This window comes from Lynx canadensis, chromosome B3, assembly GCF_007474595.2.
Source record: "Lynx canadensis isolate LIC74 chromosome B3, mLynCan4.pri.v2, whole genome shotgun sequence".
In the NCBI taxonomy this organism is placed as follows: domain Eukaryota; kingdom Metazoa; phylum Chordata; class Mammalia; order Carnivora; family Felidae; genus Lynx; species Lynx canadensis.
In genome coordinates this window covers 33,649,123-33,672,168 of record NC_044308.2, presented here as the reverse complement: position 1 = coordinate 33,672,168, position 23,046 = coordinate 33,649,123, and the positions used below count along the sequence as shown (strand labels likewise).

Here is a 23,046-nt window from a genome sequence, read left to right as displayed (position 1 = left end):
CTGTCAGAATAGCTAAAATTAACAACTCAGGCAACAATAGATGTTGGCAAGGATGCAGAGAAAGGGGAACACTTTTGCATTGTTGGTGGGAATGCAAACTGGTGCGGCCACTCTGGAAAACAGTATGGATGTTCCTCAAAAAATTAAAAATAGAACTACCCCACAACCCAACAATTACACTACTAGGTATTTATCCAAAAGATATAAAAATGCTGATTCAAAGGGGCACATGCACCCCCAATGTTTATCAATAATGCTATCAATAATGCTATTATTTTATAATAATAGCCAAATTATGGAAAGAGCCCAAATGTCCATCAACTAATGAATGTATAAAAAAGATGTGGTATAAATATACAATGGAATACTACTCAGGGGCAAGAAGAATCAAATTTTATCATCTGCAACAACATGGATAGAACTAGAGTGTTTATACTAAGCAAATAAGTCAGAGAAAGACAAATATCATATGATTTCATTCATATGTGGAATTTAAGAAACGAGAGATGAATACAGAGGGAAGGGAAGGAAAAGTAAGAATAAAGGCAGAGAGGAAGGTAAACCATAAGAGCTTCTTACATACACAGAACAAACTGGGGGTTGCTAGAGGAGAGGCAGGTGGGGCAATGGGGTAAATGGTGATGGGCATTAAGGAGGACATCTGCTGGGATGAGCACTTGGTGTTATATGTTAGTGATGAATCACTGGGTTTTACTCCTGAAATCAATACTATACTGTATGTTAACTACCTTGAATTAAAAAAAAAAAAAAAAAAAAAAGACTGGAATGGAACTGAAGGATTTGCTTCCAAGTTCACTCATGTAGTTAGTGGCAAAGATCATTTTCTCACTACCTGTTGACCAGTGGCTTCAGTGGGATTCTCAACAGGGCGACTCACAGATGACAGTTTGCTTCTTTCTCTTAGAGACAGTGATCTGAGATAGAGCTACCAAGTAAGAAATTACCTAAGATGAAAACTGCAGTCTTTCATAACTTAATTTAGGAATTGACATACTATCACTCCTGCCATGTCCTATAAGTCACACAGACCAAGACAGGAAAAATGCAGAAGGCTATACAAGGTTGTGAATACCATAATACGGGGATAACAAGAATATCTAGGAGACTGGCTGCCAAAGATCTACACATAAAATTCATAAATTTAGTTTTCTATGTCTTCATGGCTAAAATAGTATAATTTTGTAAATTTACCTGGTATCATGAGAGGCTGTTGAATCTACTTCCTAGATCAAAGAGCATATATCAAACTCCTTAACACTTCGTATATAGAGGATCGTATGTTGTTTACATCTTCCTTTTCAAGCTATGCACCTTTTACTTCTTTTTCTTGCCTTATAGCACTGTGTATGACTTTCAGTACAATGTTAAATATCAGTGTCAAAAGCAGATATCTTTGCCTTGTCTCAATGTCAGAGAAGTGTTCAATCTTTCATCATTACATATGAAGTCTGCCGTAGGATTTTCATGCATGTTCTTTATAAAATTGAGGAAGGCTGCCTTTTATTCCAAGGCTCCTAAAGGTGTTTAAATGAGTGAAAAATTACGAAAAAATCTTTTTCTCCAACTACTGAGGTATCATATGCTTTTTCTTTTTTAGAAGGATAATACAGTGAATTATAATGATTGATTTTCTATTATCAAACCAAACTTTCATTCCTTTCATTCATTCATTCAACCTTAAATTCCACTGGGCTTCATGTATTATCCTTTATTATACTGCTGAATTCAGTCAGCCCTTATGTTCTTAAGCCTTTTTACACCCATCATTGTGAGGTCCATAGTTTTCTTGTAATGTTTTTGTATGCTTTTGGTATTAGAGTAATAATACTGGCCTCATAAGATTTGTACAAGGTTACTTGCTCCTATATTTTCTGAAATAGTTGAAGAGAACTGGTATTATTCTTTTCTTAAACATCTCTTAAATCAAATTTACTGTTGAAGCTATGTAGGCCTACACTTTTTTGTGGGGGGAAGATTTTACTTATGAAGCCAATATCATTTATAGGAGTGATCAAATTTTGTATTTTTCCTTGGGTCAATTTTGATTGACATTCAAGGAATTTGTCCATTTCATCTAAGTTGCTTAATTTATTGACATAATCTCTCCTCAGTCTTTTGAGGTCTCTATCATATATAACTGTGTCCACTTGCTCCTTCCAGATAACAGTATTTGTGTCTTCTTCTCTCTTATTTCTTGATCAGAATGGCTAGAACTGCACTAATACCGCAGTCACTAGCCACATGTGGCTTTCAAGTTTGATTTGACTGAATCAAATTAAAACTTCAGTTTCTCAATTTTAAATAAATTTCAGGTGCTTAACAGCCATATGTGGCTTTTAGATAGCATGGTTGGAGAACATTTTCATCTTTATAGAAAGTTCTAATGGACTGACCCAGAGCTTTAAAAATTTCATTGCTCTTTTTGAAAAAATAGCTTTTGGGGGCACCTGGATGGCTCAGTTGATTAAGCATTCCATTTCTTGATTTTGGCTCAGGTCATGATCCAGGTAATTGGGATAAAGCCCCACATCGGGCTCCACACTAAGTGTAGAGCCCGCTTATGATTCTCTCTTTCCCTATGCATCTCTCCCCTACTCATGCACATGTGTGGTCTCTCTCTCTCCCTCTAAAACTGGAAAAAAAGAAAAATCAGCTTTTGGTTTCCACTGATATTCTCTACTGTTGGTCTGCTTTGTATTCATGGATTGTAGTTCGTCACTTCTCTCTACTTATTTTGGGTCTAATGTGCTCTTCTTGTTGTAGCTTCATAAGGTAAAAGCTTAAATCCTTGACTTTTGACCTTTTTTCCTAACATAAGGACTTAAAGCTATCAATTTTCTTCTAGGTACTTCTTTAGTTGCATTATGCAAGTTATGTTATTTCTATTCTCATTCAGATCGAAGTAGTTTCAAGTTGCCCTTATAAATTTTTCTTTAACTCATGAGTCATTTATACATGTTGTTTATTTTCAAAATATTTGAGGATTTCTTGAGGGGTGCCTGGCTGGCTCAGTCAGAAGAGCATGTGACTTTTGATCTCAGGGTTGTTGAGTTCAAGCTCCACACTGGGTGTAGAGATTAGTTAAAAAATATACATGTATTTCTCAGATATCTATTACTTATTTCTATTTTAATTCCATTTTTGTAAGACTTAAATTTCATTTGAAATTCCACAGTGGAATTCCATTAATTGTATTTGGCCAGATTAAATTTTCAATCATTTGTGGGACCCCACACATTTGTGGGCCTGAGGTCAGGGACATTAAGGTAAGCACTGTCAGCAAGGTGAGATGTATCAGAGGGAGGGAGAGAGAGAATCCCAAGCAGGCTCCAGGCTCTAAACTGTCAGCACAGAGCCCAATGCAGTGCCCAAACCCACAAACCATGAGATCATGATCTGAGCCGAAGTCGGATACTAAACCAACAGAGGCACTCAGGTGCCCCCTACATTTTTAAATGGTTAAGGAAAAAAATATCAATAGAAAAATAATTTTATGAAATGTGAAAATTATATGAAATTTAAATATCAGTGCCCATAGTAAAGTTTTATTGGAACATAGCCATGTTCATTTATTTATGTATTATCTATGGCTCCTTTCACAGTAGAACTGAGTTGTTTCAACAGAGACCATAAGACCCACAGAGGCTAAAATATTTACTTTCCAGCCCTTTGCAGAAAGTTTACCAACACTTACTACACATCCACATTACCATCTGGTGCCATTTCTCTTTATTTTATTTTTTTAAGTTGGTTGATTTGTTTTTCAGATAGAGAGAACAAGCACATGTACACTCAAGTGGAACAGGGGCAGAGCGGGAGGCAGAGAGAGAATCCCAAGCAGGCTCTGCACTGTCAGTGCATAGCCCGACGCAGGTCTCAGACTCATGAACCATGAGATCATGACTTGAGTGGAAATCAACAGACACTTAACCAACTGAGCCACCCAAGCACCCTGGTGCCATTTCCCTTTAGCTTACAGAACTTCCATTATTATTTCTCATAGAATACACATTATGGTGGCAAATTCTCTCAGATACTTTTTATCTGAAAACATATTTATTTAAGGTTCATTTATTAAGAATATTTTTGCTGATAGCTTAACATTATGGATAATACATTGTGCCAACACTAAATTCTGTTATGTTCTTCTGAAAACTGTTGATTTTTCTTTCAACAGATAGTTAACTTGTCTGGACCCAAACTAAAAATATAGAAATTTTGCCTGAAAGTTGGGATTTGTTTGGGAGGTAGGAGACAGCTGTGTTCTGGTTTATTTTGGGCCAGGGCGAGATTTTAATCATGGTTTTTCAACATCTTTTCATCTCCATTGCTTTAATAAGTCAGGTGTTAATATCATTATTCCCCTGTATTTGATAGGCCATATTTTCTCTTCACTGCTCTCAAGATTTTCTCTTTGTCTTTGACATTTAGCAGTTTGTCTACAATGTGCCTAATTATGGTTTTCTTTTGTATTTATTCTACTTGGAGATCATTAATCTTCTTGGATCTCTAAGCCAGGTTTCTAACAAATATAAAAAGTTTTCAGCCATTATTTCTTCAAATATTCCTCTGCTTCTTTCTTTCCCCCCCTCTACTTATGGGATTCCAACTAAGGCAGGAAGAATTCAGCTTTTCTCCCACAGGAGCTACACACAGATACAAAAAGTGTGTGTCAAAAAAGCAGCAAACTTGAAAATCTCACCTACTACAGTTGTGTGTTTCGAAGTTTGTCTCCTATTTGGTTTGCACTGCTTTGCTGACAGGCTTCCCTGTGTACTCATAGCTGTCAGAGAGGTACGGCTGGCAGAATTCATACTCTAACTTTGGGTTTTAGCCCTCTGGCAGCTTTCTCAGTTTCAGATTTTCCTCCTAAATTCCAAGTTGTTTTGCCAGTCCTCACCTTTGTTCTCTGATACCTCAAGTCAGTATGGTTGTGGTTTTCCGTCTCTGGGGCTATGAGAGTGGCGAAGCACCTTGTACAAAAACCCACAGATTCACAATTCTTATCCACTACTTTACTTACTTCAAAGAATAAACTCTCCTCTGGTTTCTGCTTCTTTATGGTATTTTAGTGGGGGTTTTTTGGTCTTTTTCCAATGCTTTCAAATCATTTTGTTATTTTAAAAATTTTCCCAGGTAATGCAAATTGGTGCAGCCACTCTGGAAAACAGTGTGGAGGTTCCTCAAAAAATTAAAAATAGACCTACCCTATGACCCAGCAATAGCACTGCTAGGAATTTACCCAAGGGATACAGGAGTACTGATGCATAGGGGCACTTGTACCCCAATGTTTATAGCAGCACTCTCAACAATAGCCAAATTATGGAAAGAGCCTAAATGTCCATCAACTGATGAATGGATAAAGAAATTGTGGTTTACATACACAATGGAGTACTACGTGGCAATGAGAAAGAATGAAATATGGCCCTTTGTAGCAACGTGGATGGAACTGGAGAGTGTTATGCTAAGTGAAATAAGCCATACAGAGAAAGACAGATACCATATGTTTTCCCTCTTAGGTGGATCCTGAGAAACTTAACAGGAACCCATGGGGGAGGGGGAGGAAAAAAAAAAGAGGTTAGAGTGGGAGAGAGCCAAAGCATAAGAGACTCTTAAAAACTGAGAACAAACTGAGGGTTGATGGGGGGTGGGAGGGAGGGGAGGGTGGGTGATGGGTATTGAGGAGGGCACCTTTTGGGATGAGCACTGGGTGTTGTATGGAAACCAATTTGACAATAAATTTCATATACTGAAAAAAAAAGTTTTACATAGGAAAAAAAAATAATAAATAAAATAAAAATTTTTCCAGGTTTTATCATTGTTACCTGTGGAAGGGTTCATTCACCTTGCCAATTATCCATTACCTAAAGCTGGTAGTCCCCTGTTTTTTTAAGAACAATCTCCCAAAATTGAATTTGTAATTTTATAGAGTATAAAATTCTAATTATTGGTAGTACTATAATATAAAATGGAATACACGTCTTAAAATAATGGAAAAGCTCCAACTTCCATAAATGTAAAAATCAATTTGCATGTAAACACAGAACAAATGTACGATTTCCTCACGCAGCCTATACTGTACATGATGCCTTCCTATTCCCGAACCCATATATACTAAACTGGAATACAATCAGGCCTAGGGTTGTCAGAACATGATGAAAATCAACAAAGCAAATAAACCACTTGCAACTATTTAAAAGTTAAAAAGAATTAAACTCCCAAAAAAGATTTGTAAACTGGTTTAAATAATGTCCCATGGATTAAAAGATTTAAAAAGGAAGATGGGTAATTGAAATAAAACTTATTGTACACCTTTTAGAAACAATAGCAATTAATTCATTGTAACTCTCAAGGATGGTCTTTTTAAAATGAAATACTTACCTTTGTTCTTTCTAAAATGAGAAAACATTTTTAATAGTATTTTTCAAAATGCATTACACATTTCCTTATACCAAGACAGCAAAAGTAAGAACAACTGAAAAAAGAAGCCACAACATTTGCTTTTACAAATTCTACTTACATTCTCCTTTCACTGATAATTAGATACTAAAATTTCATGGAATTTCAATCACAAAACTGTAAAATCAACAAAGTAAATCTGTGGTAATTTGTAAAAAGCTCAGAATCTGTAAGTAATTTAGGTCCATTATATGGAAACTGTTAAGTTGGGGTTCGAGTATTTGAGTATTCTGAAGGATCTCTTTATTCTCACTATAGCAGTAGCAAAATAACTATAATCCCACAATAAGTAAAACAATCTATTTTCATTCAGAATGAGTATAACAAATAGAAAGGAGGAAATGGAGACCACGGGCATCTTTTCACACCAATTTTATAAAAAAAAAAAAAAGAAAGAAATAGAAGAAAAAGAAAAAAAAGAAATATCCACTATGATTCTATCATTCTTCCTTAATCCAAAACATTAATATGGTGGTTTTTCTCTAAACCAGACACAGAAAAGTCTGATAGGAGAACTGCAATCAAACTAAGTGGATTAAGCAATGATACACAAAAGCAACACTGCTGATGTTGAAATTCAAGCATAAGCAAGCATAACAATCAGCCAAAAATTGGAAAGAGGCAGAGGAAACTTTTGGTAGTGTTGGATATAGTAATTATCTATATCATGTTAATGATTTCACAAGTGCATATATATGTCACAATTTACCAAACTCTATGCTTTTGCATGCAATTTTATCTCAACTAGATTTCAATAAAGCATTTTTTAAAAATTAGCAGGGAAAAAATCATTATTCATTTTTACCCATCACTCAGCTACTTTAAAGACAAAAGTGGAAACAAATTTAGAGTCTATAACCAAGTATAAATCAACAACTCATGGATCACAGGCAAAGAGTCGTCCAAGTTCAAAGAAGAGGTATATCAACTTTTTCAAAAGAAAGAACTTAAGTCTCAATGGAAGAATCCTGAGACTGGTCAAACGATTATAGAGGTGACATTGCCTATGCAATTTATGTCCCACCCTGGTGCAAAATGCTCCTGGTTTCCATTTCCAAACAGATAAGTGATGACACAGAGTTTATCAGGATTTGCAGCCTTACTGTACTTCTCTTCCTTGCACCTCTGCAGAATCTCTAAGCTCCTCTGGTGGACTGGGTGTTGGAGAAAGCTAAAACTATCCATACTTTTCAAAACTGCACATGGCGCTGTATCATCATGTCCTTAGGAAGCAAAAGAAAAACAAAAAATGGAGAAAAGAAAAAGATTACATAAGCCCAAACCAATAGAGATTCAAGGACAATGCTGCCAACTATCTTAAGGATATATATAAGTGTATCAAGTAATAGGAGTTAAATGTGAGTAATTTTTCTAAATTGATTTGCGGAAATTACACAAAAATAAAAGGAAAACATAAAGGTATTTTTTAGATATTCCAAGTATCCTTATCAGTATTCAAAGTGTTGTGAGATAACATCACACTGAAAATTTCTAATTTAAAATATTAGGGAAATTTCAAAACAATTTGTATGATTTAGCTATTTTTTTAACAGACCCATTTTTATCAGGTCTGAAATATAATTAGCATATAGTTGGCAACAATGCAAGGAACAATGATGGAACACCAAAGAGAAATATACCCAAAACAATTTACCAAAAGTTAAACAATTCTTTCACAAATCTTGCAATAAACCACACTTGTAGGAATTCCAACAAGTGTGTCAATGTTTAAAGAGCAGGAAGAAAAGCAAAACAGAGCAGGAAAACCCAGCAGCACATTGCTATTTATAAATCTGAAAAGAAAGTTGGAAAATGTACCTCACCACCACTTCTTAGTCAAGTGAGACAGGATCAACTACTGGTGGGAAACGGAAGAGAGCATGTTCACATAAGGACCAAAGCCCCAGATTAGTGCTACTGAAACCATGAGTCACTCTAGCAATGATGAGGATTTGGGGGATGTCAGTACCATTAATATTAGCAACAGACGGATTTAAAAGAGAATAGGCACCGCCAGTTTTGGGAGGTGGTGTGGAGTATCATTTACTCAAAGAACATCTCTACAGATAAGACGTTATATTCAAATTTGTGTAGGTTTGCCTTTAAAAAACAAAAGGTGGGAGAAAAGGGAATGGTTTAACAACAGAGGCAAAGTAAGCAACACAATGAACTAAAGTTTCATTAGTGCATATTTACTCTATAATTTGGAATGAGATACTATATAGGAACAGTTCTCAACACAGGATCATTTAAAAAGTTAAACAGAGGCAGAGTAGTTCAAACAAGTTGGCAAAGCATGGTTTAGTCTAACCATAATTCCTTAAACTGGATCCAGAGAAAAGGCATCTACATTTTAGTTGAAGACATGGAATCTTACAATACATTATATAAGAATAAACACATAAATAGCAGGCTTTTAAAAATGAAATAGATGTGAAAATTATTTTCACATCCAATATTAAAAGAGTAAACGAATAAAACACTATCTCATCCACTGTGGATAGCCCACAGCTGCAAATGTTCAATGTTTCAAAAAGAGACAAATATTATCAAGTTATCTATCATTTCTAGGTCAAAGAATACCTCAGTAAAAATATTCTTCACTCATTACCAATAATTCTCCCCTCCATGTTTGACGGGCTACTTGAAGAAAGAATGCTTAGGTTCAGACTAGCCTGTACTTTACCAATAATCCTCCCCACCACGTTTGATGGGCTACATGAAGAAAGAATGCTTAGGCAAAGAGACTAGCCTGTACTTGGTTAGTTGCTGGTGATAGAAGGTAAGTATCAGTTGAAGGGGACCATTTGAGGGAAGGGGGGGAAAAGAAAAGAAACAAACACGTGGTGAGTTCTATTTATACTCCCTCCAAACTGTAATTTTAAAAAGTTATCACTAGACCTTTAGGCCTTTCAATAGCTATCTTAATAATCTGCCAGTCAAAAATAGTTTTAAGGAGATTATGGTATTAAAGCATTTTATGTAAAAGTTCAGGTATTAAATACACTAAATTAGTAAGCAGTTTGAAGAAATCACTTGACATTACTACAGCCAGCGCACTCTTTTATCTAATTAAATTGTAGCAATGCCGCTAATTTTATAATTGTGACAGGTTTATGTCTCACCATCATACCTACCTTATTTTTTTTTTAATTTCTTTCATTCTGCTTTCTATGCTTTAACTCTTGTTTTAGACTATAATACTATTTCGAAACCTTAAGCTGACCTTCCTGTTGTTTGCTGTGTGTAACAACTCCCTGTTAAGGTGGTTAGGCTTCCTAGGATAAGTATAGAAATACGTTTTCAGTGAGTCTCCTTGTCTAAGGAGTCCCATAAACTCTTAAAAGATGTTTATTAATGTTGGTGTACACTAGTTCCTGGTCTAATTTTGATAATTTCTTAGCTTGAGATCATGCATCAAAAACACAGCATAAATTCAGATCCCATACCTATGCATGGTAAAGACATGGGCACTGGTTTTTTTACAGGTAATTTAAGAAAAATCTTATCTAGGGGTGCCTACGTGGCTCAGTCGGTTAAGCATCCAACTTCAGCTTCAGCTCAGGTCATGATCTCACAGTCTGTGAGTTCGAGCCCTGCATTGGGCTCTGTGTTGACAGCTCAGAGCCTGGAGCCTGCTTCGGATTCTGTGTCTCCCTCTCTCTCTGCTCCTCCCCTGCTCATGCTCTGTCTCTGTCTCAAAAATAATAAAATAAAAACATTAAAAAAAAAAAAAAGAAAAAGAAAAATCTTATCTAAAGCCTAACACAGATTGCTAAGGTCCTTCTTGTTTCTATGCTCAAGGCCAATGGACAGAATTTTTCAATTATCTTTTCAGCGACAGAAAAGTCCAAGCTCTTCTAAGATACTACCACATAATGGGAACTCAATCCTAGCTAATCGTTCAAATCTGAAGCCATGTATCTGATCCTAAAGTAGTTTCTGTAATACCAGCTCCTGGGCCTTATGGCCATAATAAAGGTATATCTCATACACAGTAAAATCCACCAATCTCAAGTTTAAATTTGATAAGCTTAAACAAATATTTACTTCCATATAATCCTCAATCAAGAGGATTTCCAGGGGTGCTTGGGTAGCTCGGTCAGTTAAGTGTCCGACTTTGGCTTAGGTCATGATCTCACAGTTCATGAGTTCAAGCCCCACATCAGGCTCTGTGCTGACAACTCAGAGCCTGGAGCCTCTGGATTCTAAGTCTCCCTCTCTCTCTCTCTCTGCCCCTCCCCTGCTTGTACTCTGTCTCTGTCTCTCTCAAAAATAAACATTAAAAAAAAATTTTTAAGGATTTCTATTATCCATATTTCCATTATTTCATCCCCTTCCAATCAATACCACTCTTGTCCTCCCAGAAACAATCAAGTTATGGTTTCTATCACTATGTATTATTTTGCCTGTTCTTAAACTAAACAAAATCATATGTGTTATATCCTGGCTTTTTTTGCTCAGTTTTTGTGACTCATTATGAGTATGAGTAGTTTGTTCTTTTTTACTGAGGAATAATGTTACATGGTAGGAATGTATCACAATATGGGTTATCCTTTCTTCCACTGATGGATATTTGAGTGTTTCCAACTGGGAGCTGTTAAATTAAGAGGCACCCCTCTTCTTTTTTAAGAGATATTTGAAGCTATAAATTTACCTCTAAGCATTGTTTCAGCAGCATCCCAGTAAGTTTTGGTGTATATTTTCTTCCATTCATCTCAAAATATTTTAAGTTTTTACTTATTTTGAGAGACAGAGAGAGTGCAAGCAGGGGCAGGGCAGAGAAAGAGGAAGAACCCCAAGCAGGATCCATGCTACCAGCACAGAGTCTGACACAGGACTCAAACCCACAGACTGCAAGATCATGACCCGAGCCAATATCAAGAGTTGGACGCTCAAACAACTGAGTCACCCAAGCACCCCATCAAACTGTTTTCTTTCTTTCTTTTTTCTTAATTTTTTTTAATTTACATCCAAATTTTTTTTATTACGTTTCTTTATTTTTGAGAGGCAGAGAGAGACAGAGCATGAGCAGAGGAGAGGCAGAGAGAGAAGGAGACACAGAATCCGAAGCAGGCTCCAGGATCTGAGCTGTCAGCACAGAGCCTGACGTGGGGCTCGAACTCACGTGCCGTGAGATCATGACCTGAGCTGAAGTCGGACGCTCGACTGAGCCACCCAGGCACCCCTAATTAACATCCAAATTAGTTAGCATATAACCATCAAACTGTTTTCTAATTACCTTTGTGATTTCTTCCTTGACCCACTGGTAATTAAGAGGTGAGATCACAGTTCGTGAGATCGAGCCCCATGTCTGTGCCAACAACACAGAGCCTGCTTGGGATTCCTTCTCTCCCTTCCTCCCCAATCTCCTGCTCACACACTCTCTCTCAAAATAAATATAAAAACAACAACAACAACAACAACCCTGGGGCACCTGAGTGGTTCAGTCAGTTAAGCGTCAGACTCTCGATTTCAGCTCATGATCATAAGTTCGTAGGTTCGAGTGGCACACTGACACTGCAGAGCCTGGTTGGGATTCTCTCCTTCCTTCTCTTTCTGCCCCCCCCCCCAACCCATCTCAAAATAAAACTTTAAAAAGAAAAAGAAAAAAAGGACTCTTCCTTTGGGGCTCCTGGGTGGCTCAGTCAGTTAAGCATCTGACTCTTGATTTCAACTCAGATCATGATTTCACAGTTCGTAAGTTTGAGCCCTGTATCCAGCTCTGCAGAACTTGCTTGGGATTCTTCTCTCTCTGTCCCTCTCCCCAACTCATGTGCTCTCTCTCAAAGTAAAAATAAACTTTTAGAAGTGTGGTGTTGAGTTTCCATGTCTTTTTTTTAATGTTTATTTATTTCTGAGAGAGAGGAAGGCAGAGTGTGAGTTGAGGAGGGCCAGAGAGAGAGGGAGACACAGAATCTGAAGCAGGCTCCAGGCTCGGAGTTGTCAGCACAGAGCCTGATACAGGGCTCAAACTCATGAACCATAAGATCATGACCTGAGCCAAAGTCAAACACTTAACTTACTGAGCCACACAGGTGCTCCTCCAGATATGTCTTACGACATATTATTTGCGCTCCTCTTCTCTCATTACTATCTTCTTTTGTATTAAACAGATGTTTTCTAGTATATTCTTTTTTGTCATTTATTTTACCATCATTTTTTAGTTATTTTCTTAACAAATGCCAAGGGAATATAGAATTAGCATCTTATAACAATCAAGTCTGGATTAAAAACCACTTAATTTCAGTAGTATATAAAAATGTTTCCCAGGGTGCACCAGGGTGGCTCAGTCGGTTAAGCTTCTGACTCTTAGTTTCCACTCAAGTCATGATCTCATGGCTGTGGAATTGAGCACTGTGCTGGGCTCTATGCTGAGTCAGCCTGCTGGGGATTCTGTCTTTCTCTCTCTGAGCCTCCCCTGCTCATGCTCTATCTCTCAAAAATAATTAATTGATTGTGTTTCCCCTATATAGTTCCATTCCCTTCCTCCTCCTTTATGCTGTTATTATCATACAAATTTACACCTTTAAATGTCATGCCCATCAACAGAGATTTATAATTATTGCTTTGTGCCAGTCTTTTAAATCAGATTGGGGCGGGGGGGGGGGGGGTTACAAAATGTAAAAAATATACTTTTACCATATTTTTTATTTAACTCTGTAGTTGTCTTTAATGTGCTCTTTAGTATTTCATGTTACTGTCTAGTTTCCTTTCATTTCCACCACAAGAACCCACTGTAGTATCTCCTGTGAGGCAGATCTGATAGTAACAGTAGCTCAGGATTTGTTTATCCAGGAATGTCCTAATTTCACCATCACTTTGAAGGGCAATTTTGCTGAATACAGAATTCTTGACTGACTCTCTTTTATCTTTCAGCACTTTGAATATATCAAGCCACCGCCCTCTAGCTTCAATGGTTCCTGATGATGAATCAACTGTCACTCTCACTGAGAATACTTTGTACATGATGAATTACTTCTCTCTTGCTGCTCTCAATATTTTCTCTCAGGACAATTCAAGTATGATGTATCTAAGTCTGGATCTCTTTGAATTCACCATTGTAGTTTGAACCTCTTGGATATATAGATTAGTTTCCTCATCAAATTTGAGGAGTTTTTGGCCATTATTATTTCTTGAAATGTTTACTGCCCCTCTCTCTATCTTTCTGGACTACCAGAAATCAGTGTACTTTCTGGTGTCCCATAGCTCTTTTCATTCTTATTCATTCTTTTTTCTTTCTGTTCCTTAGAACAGATCATCTCAACTGATCTGTCTTCAAGTTCACAGATTCTGGCCTCTGCCTGTTCAAATCTGTTGCTGAATCTAGTGAATTTCTCATACATATATAAATTAATATTTTATATTTGGTCAGACATTGTTCTCAAAATTTGCATTAGTCTTCAGACATGGTTGCCTTTGAACATATTTAAAATAGTCATATTTTTTCTTTGCACATCCCATAATTGTGTATAGAACAGCAGATATTTTTTTTGAGAGTGGAACAACATCTTTATTTTTTTAAACAATTTTTTTAATTATTTACTTCATAATTTAAGGTCTTCTTTTCACATTTACATGTCACTCAAGGAACAGGAATTATTTTTGTGAGTTTTATTAAAACATTTAATTTGCAACAAATTTATAACAAATTTCATATTTTTATATCTTCACACTTTTAAGAGTAGGAACACAAATTTTTTTTTTTTCAACGTTTATTTTTATTTTTGGGACAGAGAGAGACAGAGCATGAATGGGGGAGGGGCAGAGAGAAAGGGAGACACAGAATCGGAAACAGGCTCCAGGCTCCGAGCCATCAGCCCAGAGCCTGACGCGGGGCTCGAACTCACGGACCGCGAGATCGTGACCTGGCTGAAGTCGGACGCTTAACCGACTGCGCCACCCAGGCGCCCCATAACACAAATATTTTTAAAAATATAACACGGCAATTCTGGAAATCAGATTCTCCCTTCTTCCCAGGATTTAATGTTTCATGCAACTGTTGCTATCGTCTGGGACTTTCCTGAACCAATTCTATAAACTTTGTATTCTTTGTCATATATGACCACAGAAAAATCTCTCATCAGTCTGCTTGGTGCTCAGCTAATTACTGAAGGCAGATATTTCTACATGCCTGGAAGCAATAAACCTCCCCGTCTTTGTCAAAGTTCACTGTGCATGTGTTTTGGGGCGCACCTTCAACACCCTGCTAATCTGCTAGGCAGTTTACAACTGTCTTATATGATCTCACCTTTGCTTCCTGCTTGCACAGAGCCTGAAGGTCATAGAAGTGAGAGAGAAGGATCTTCTTGGGTCTTTCCTGAGCATATGCATAGGACTGGGCATGTACACAGCCCTATGTATGTACACGACTATCTAGATTTCCATGAAGATACAGGAAATTTTCAAAGCCATTACTATGGAGACCTCATTTCCCAGCTTTTCCTTTTAAGTTTTTTAGTTAGTTTTTGCCCCAACTGCTATCTACTACTAGCAGGGAGTTGCACTGTTCAACAAGTACTTCTGATTATTTTTGGACATCACCCCTACATAAAAGGCTATTCACACTGGGCAAGCTCTGAGTCAGGTTAAAGAAGCAGTGGGTGTCAGGTTTTCCAGGGAACCACCTAATATGCTGAATATAATTCTCTGGAAATGGGGCTTTTGAAGGACCTCCAGCCTCCATCTACTACCTGTAATGGCTGTCAAACTGCTGATATTCAATGTGTTTCTGACCTATTGGTTTTCAAGGCTATCATGGGGAGCTGGGGACGGAAGAATGCAAACAGTGTAAATTAAAAGGCTACAAAGTGCATTGTCTTTACCAATATTCAGCCTTTTTTCTTGTATAAACACTTTCTAGATTACTACAGGCCTTTGATAAATTTCCTGAGTTCTGACAAAGTTATTCTGACATTTTCTGCAAGTATTTGTGTTGCTTTTAAGGAAGAGGTTCCTATTCTACCATTTCACTGACATTCCATCTAAGACACTACTCTTAAACCACCATACTACAGTGCCTGATACAGAAGTGATTTATAAAAAATATTCAGAGTTTATTTTGTTCATAAAAATCCATTTAATTGTCTTAAATTAAGGGTACATTTAAATTTGGGAAAGAACCGTGGACAGAGTACTGCATAGAGATCCTAGACCCTTGGTGATATCAAAATCAGTTTTAGTACCTGGTCATTTCTGGAAATAGATGGTCCATGGAACCCTTACCCTTCTCCCACTTAGAAAGAAATGATAGCACATTAGAGTCATGCAATCCACTGAGTGGGTGGGGAAAAGGAACAGGTTATGTGGGGCAGGTTATGTGGAAACCATTATAGCTCTCTGTGAAAACTATATCAATGACTTCAGCTTCTCTCCTGTAGATGAAGAAAAAACTGACACTTTGAACTCTCTTGTTCTTGCCTCTTTTCCCTATACCACAACTGAACTCCCCATTTCTGTCTAGCTGTTTTAGATTGATTAAAATTCTCCAAAAGAGCTACATAAAACATCACTGCACTCGCTTCTACATACAGCATAATTCATGGTCAAGTTATGATCTCTCCTACTCTCTTCCAGAATCTTTCTTATTCAGGAAGAGGCAAGGTGAATGACACTACTGGAATGTCTGTTCTCTCATACCTCACTGCTGACCAGACAAATCATTACTATTTCTCAGGGCCAACATGTACCTTTACTCAGATGGCCTACTTATATGACACCATTAAGGACATTTTATGGTTTCCTGATTACCATAATATACATTACACAATTTTAACAAATTTATCCTTGAAAAGAATAAATTGAATTAGTTTTTATTTAAAAGTATTAAACAAATAGCACTGTGTCCTTTAATTTGGAAGTCTGTATACAATAGTCAAAAAGTAGATTTTAATTTGATATTCTCATTTGTGTTTGGTTTGCTTGATGATGAAAAAGAATGTCAGGGATTTCCATAAGAAAATCCAAAATTTTTTAGTTTACCATCAACTATTGTTGGCAATCAAGTTAAACTGTTGCCAGTTTAGCTAAGAGCCACTAAAACTTTTCTATACAGATACTCTCAAAGGAAGTGAAAAATATATTGTACTTCTGCAGTCTACATCTTCTTTCTTCATTAAAGTATTATTATCTTTGACCTCTTATTCGAAATCTGAACTTGATTACCTTCTGCCATCCATATATTCCACTTCTACTTAAATAATCTCTAATTCCTATTTCATTTTCACATGTCTGCACACTATTTATGGTCATTATAAAAGTTCTGAATCTACTACTAATCCATTTTCAGTTATTCCAATAGTTTTCATTTTGCAATGCTACAATGTTCTAATTTAATGGCATCCTTTTATCCTAAACCCATCAGAGAACAGTAAGTGGTGAGAGATGTGGAAGGAGCAAAAAAGCTGAATACTTGCACTGACACTAATATACTGTAATACAACTATTTCCTGTAACAAGTCTGTTCCATCATTGCCTCAAAATACAAATGAACTATGGAATTTCTTTTTCTTGAGAAAAAATGAAATTTAAGAAGTTAATCGAATGCGATTTCTGGGTTGTTGGTAATATTCTACTTCTTAATCTAGGTGGTAGTTCCAGGGGTGTTTTCACTTTGTGATAATTCATTGAGCTATACACTTTGGGGGGCACACTTTTCGGTATGCATGCATGTTATATCCCAAAATAAAAGAGCTTTCAAAAAGTGTATTATATGGAAGCTCTGTGCTGGCCAGAAAGGAAAAATAGATTCAAAAACAAGAAGAATTTAGAAATGATCAAAGTAGAAATAACACAGTATCATTTTGCTGATCATTAATAACATTACATATCTTTGTACAAATTGATAATAATAAACCTACAATCAGCTTTCATAAATAATATTTTAAATGCCAAAGGAACATACAAACAATGTGAATAATGTTTACAGAAAGCAATATTTTCAGTAGTAAATACAAGAAAAGTTTCTTCGCTTAGTTATACCTTAGCAGGATACTTACCATTTTTAAAATTTTCAAAATTAATAAATCCATTGTAATAAATAAGAACATATCTTAAAGGAAAAAAAATCTTTCCTTAAAGCTTTTTTCAAAGAGAGCCTCTTAGAAATAATTTTGTAAAAGACAAAGCAGGTTTAAGATATTCCTTTTATTTTCCAAAAAACTGTATTTCTCTCTACCTACAAAGGCCAGTTTGCACATATTATAATTTGAAAAACAGAAGCTAAGCTCAATTAGCATTTTTCTCTCATTTTAGAAATACAATCTCCCAAATATGTGTATTCACCTGAAATATATAAAAGCTGAACCTAAAAGTTTTACTGCTAGTACACATACCAAAAAGCCATATATTTAAGTCTGGGGGTCCTGAAAGCACAGATGTGTCCTAGAGAACTTCTACTGAAGCTTCTCTGGGCAGAAAAACTTATTTTAAATCACTACATATATATTAGAAAATCCTCACTATGCAGCAATGGTCTATCTAAGGCTAGAGCTACAGCAAGCAACAGTGTGGTTTCCATTAAGTGGCTAGTGCTTATGAAGATGTCCTCCCACAGAATGTGAAATATGGCATTTTATGATTTAAGGGGAAAAGACACAGAAAAAGTATCCTGCTTCATTCATTTCTAAATTTCAAAGTAAAATTCAATGAACTAAAGAGTGGGAAGAAAAGAAATTTAACATTTGTAAACAGATATTTTATATGTATCATTATTATCTGACTTTACCCCACAATTTTGAAGGCAATATTTTGAAGAAAAACTTCTTCAAATAGTCACAAAACCTTCTTCAAGAGAAGAAATGACACTTGACTGATTACTGAAGCCAGGTTATCTCTAACTAGACTACCCTACCTCTATCCCAATTTTTCTATCTCCTGATTTATTCTTCCACATTAAATTATGTTTCATTTGGAGTAAAAACTATGGCCTAAGAAGAAAATAGAAAAAGGTATCAATATTTAATTCTATATAAATAATGGTAAGTATCATTTTGTTTTTTTGTTTAAAAATTTTACCAATGTTTTACTAAATGCCTATTAAATACCAGGTGTCTTACATACATTACTCCTCTCAGGATTTATTAATAAAAATGTACCAACACATATATACACACAAACACCATATATCCACTTAATCATATAAAGTTCACTAGAACTAATAAGATCTGAAAATGATGTTAGGATATGGTAAGAAAACAGAAGAGAACAAAATTATGATATCTCTATTTTAAAAAGGTAAAAAATTAAAAGATGAAATATGGTAGAATACTAATATCTACTGCTTACCAGTTTTTCTCTGAACGTGTCTTTTCCCAGCTTCCCTGAAAGCAACCATGGCTCTGAAAAAAGCTCTGAGAACTGCCCATCGGAAAACCGCTACAGGATCAATTCCAATCATCCCAGAGATAAATGCATTCTTGCTACTTCTTAGAAGAGCTACAATGTCAGGGCGCATATGATCTGTATTTTTTTCCCGGAAATCCTACATGAAAAAAGTACCAATGTTATTTCTGAAAAAAATATTAAACCAAGAAGACAATGGGTGACATGTCTGGAAAGTGGCTAAATAAGGACTATAGAAGTGATTTCTGTTCTAGGTAGCTAACTGGATCAGATACCTTCTATAAAGTCCCATCCAACCCTAAAACTACTGAATTCTATAATACATTTCATTTAGAGTGAATATTCAATTATTTTATTGCAGCTTGTTAAACATTGAGCCTCTCTGAAGGGGTATTATATAAAATGGCCAGAGAGTTGAACAATAAAAAGGAGGCAGACATAAGACAAGGAACAGTGTTCTAAGCAAAGGAACACCTACTACCCATAGGTGGTGATGAACTGGACAAGTTAGGAGATAAGCAGTAAAACCAGGGGCTGGAGCATTCTGGGCAAGGGTGAGAGTGGTGGAAGATTTGGCAAATAAATAGGTTACGTGAGCCTGAGTTGGGAGTTTGGGTTTTATTCAAGTGTAAAGGAAAGCCAATGGAAGGCTAATGACATAAGCTAAACGTTGTTTTATAAACAACACTGGATGTTGCAGAGGGAATGAATTTGTGCAAAGAATTAAAAAAAGGAGAACAGCTACTACAATATTCCAGGTAAGAACTAATTGTGACTTTAGACTACATTGGTGGTAATACTGTAAAGAGAAAATAGTTATTGCATTTGGGATATGTTTTGGAAGTAAGGCTGGTAATTTGCTGGTGGATTAGGCCCCAGTGAGAAAATGAGGGAATAAGCGTAACACCTATATTTTGGGTTTAAGTAACTAGGTGGATAGAGGTGCCATATTGATATGGATAAGCACAGAGAAAAGAGAAGGTTTAGGGAAAGGAAATGAGACCAAGAGATTAGTTTTGTACAAGTGAAGTCTGAGATGGTGAGGATAAAGATAGCAGTAAGTAACATTTATTGAATGGTTATTATGTACATGGCACTCCTCTGAGCATTTTACATGTGCTATCTCATTTAAGCTCATTTCATCCACCTAACAACTCCTTAAGATAGAGAATATTACTATTATTCCTATTTTATAGATGAAGAATCTCAGTCACAGAGAGGTTAACTATCTTGGTCCCTATCACACAGTAAGTAGAACAGGGATTCAAAGACAACCACTCATAACCACTGTACTATGTCTGCATACAGACATCAAGTAGGCAGATGAATATATGCATCTACGAATCCTATACAGACTTCAGAAAATACATATGGATATCATTATCCACAGAGTTTTTTAAAGCAGGATAGTATTACCTAAAGAGCATAAACAGGCAGTAAAAACCACCTGCCAATGGAGGTCAGAGGGAATATCAGAAGAAAATGGGTTAAAACACTCCACACAAAGATAAAGAGGACAAAAAGCTTATACTCATGGAAGAAGGTTCTAGACTGATATGTATAGTCCAAAACACCCAGATTAAAGGATTAAAACTTGGTGAGTAAATCACCTGGAGTTGGTGCAACTTCACAGAATAGCTCTAACTCAGACTTCTACGAGGAGCACGCCTAGTATGATGTTTTCTAGAAGGCAGTTTGGACTCATCCTATTAACTTTTAGGGGTTTCTTTTCCTGTTCTTTGTTCTCTTGAGAATAGAAGAGGGAAAACAAGCCAGAAATCTTGGTCCTTGGCTTTCCCCTAACCATCTTTTGAGCAAAAGTATATATTATAAAAGTTAGTAAAACTGAGTTAGAATTTACAAATTCAAATCACCACCACCACCAGCAGCAGCTAATACCTACAATGGGAGACAAGATGCCAGGCACTAAGTTAAGGACTATACATAACTTATTCAATTCTAACAAGTACTTAATAACACAGAATAATTATAAACCATACTTTACTGATAAGTAAATAGAAAGATAAAGAAGGTCAAACTACAGGAACTGAAACACTAGTCTGTTCTATACCAAAGACCATCCCATCCTATTAATAACTATATGGTACGACATAAAATTCTAGAAATCTTTTCCATGATGACTGTTAAATATTGATGGGAGACCTTCATTTTCAAATGCAATGGTCTCATATGTCTTCAGAGTTCCAGATTTCTAAGTACAATTCACAAACTGATCATATCATTCTTGACATTTTCTTCTTGGTTTCTGTAACAACACATCTTGTGATTTACTACTTACCTTTTGTGCTGTGCATTCTCAGTCCCTACTGCTGGTTCCATTTTTGAAATTCTTATCTGATGTAAGGTGATTGATCTCAACCATAATAATGACCTTAAACACTATCTATATGATGAGGCCCAAATCTGTATTTCTATCTCAGATCTTTCTTGTTTGAGATCCACTTATACATCTTAAAGGGATCTTAAACTTGAAAGAGAATGAGCAAGACTAGTATTACTTAAATGTTTGTAAGCATTCACCAGTAAAATCATGTGGGCCTGGAATTTCCTTTGTGGGAAAGATTTAAACTACTGATTTAAACTGTTTAACAGAAGTGGGAATCCCGGGTTTGCCTGTATTTTTAGTGTCAGTTTTGATGATGTGTGTTTTCCACGGAATTTTCCATTTTCATGTTAACAAGTTTATTGGCAAAATATGTTCAGATCTTTTTAATATCTGTTGAGTATGTAGTTAAGTCCTCTTTTTTTCTGATATTTGTAATTTTTAAATATTTTTCTGTTATCAGTTATTTTCTATTACCTTTTACTTAGATTATTTTCTGTTATCTTTTTAAGAAACTAATTTTTGGGGCGCCTGGGTGGCGCAGTTGGTTAAGCGTCTGACTTCAGCCAGGTCACGATCTCGCGGTCCGTGAGTTCGAGCCCTGTGTCAGGCTCTGGGCTGATGGCTCAGAGCCTGGAGCCTGTTTCCGATTCTGTGTCTCCCTCTCTCTCTGACCCTCCCCCGTTCATGCTCTGTCTCTCTCTGTCCCAAAAATAAATAAAACGTTGAAAAAAAAAATTAAAAGAAACTAATTTTTGGCTTTGGTAATTTCTCTCTTGTATGTTTGTTCTCTACTGCGTTGATTTCTGATCTTCCCTTTATTATTTCCTTCTAATTTGGAGGAGTAGGGTTAATTTCCTGTTCTTTTTTTAGTTTCTTGAAATGGAACGTTAATTACTTTCAACCATTCTTCCTAATATATGCATTTAAAGTTATAAATCACTGCTTTAAATGCATCCTACCAATTACTATCAAATCTGCAAATTTTGATATGTTGTATTTTCATTCATGCTCAGTTTGAACTTAGTATTATATTGTAATTTCTTTTTTGACTCATGGGTTACATAGAAGGACTGTGCTTAATTTCTGAACACCCCAAGACTGCCTACTTATCCTTATAATATACCAAGCAGGTCAGTTTTTAACACTGCTTTTCAATTTTTCTGTTTTTACTGATTTTGTGTCTGCTTATTCTGTTACTAAGAGATATGTATAAAAATCTACAACCAGATGGATTTTTCTAGTTCTACTTTTGTTCTCACTTTGCTTTTTATGTACTGAATCAAATCATTAGGTACATGCAACTTTTGATGATTGTGTCTTCCTGTCAAACTGGCCCCTTTTATTGTTATGAAATGTGCCTCTTTATCTTTAGTAATACTTCTTGCTTTAAAGTCTACTTTGATAATAATATAATTATACATCAGCTTTCTTTTAGTTAGGGTTTGTGTGGTATATATTTCTCCATACTTTTAATTTCAACCTATCTGATAATAACAAGTAAAACAAAGGATAAAAAATGAGGATAGTGGTTACCTCTAAGTGGGGGAGAATGAGCTGGGGAGGGGCCTGATAGAAATCTGTACACTTTAGATTTATGTATTTTATGCACCTCACTATATATAGCTCAAGATTTCTGGTTTTTGTTCTAAACTGTATTTTTAAAATCTTTTTTTTTACATAAGATAAAACTGACATGTAATGTTTAAGGTATGTAATATGTTAATTTGATACATTTGTACACTGCAGTATGATTACCACTATAGCATTACTTAACACTTCCATCAGGTCATTTAATTTATCATTTCTTTTCTATGGTGAGACCATCTAAAATCTAGTCTCTTAACAACTTTGAAGACAATGCTATTATTACAATGTTA

The 23,046-nt window shown here is 35.9% G+C and overlaps 1 protein-coding gene across 1 annotated transcript in view; it reads right to left on the bottom strand.

Annotated features, from left to right (window-relative positions):
- Positions 1 to 23,046, bottom strand: part of LOC115515708 (unconventional myosin-IXa-like) — a 210,074-nt gene that overhangs the window by 146,892 nt on the left and 40,136 nt on the right. Inside the window, exons 9-10 of the mRNA XM_030317786.1 lie at positions 18,766 to 18,961; positions 7,584 to 7,703 (exon numbers count right to left, since the gene is read on the bottom strand). Coding sequence (XP_030173646.1) covers positions 7,584 to 7,703; positions 18,766 to 18,961 — 316 coding nt within the window. The remainder of the gene's footprint in view (positions 1 to 7,583; positions 7,704 to 18,765; positions 18,962 to 23,046) is intronic.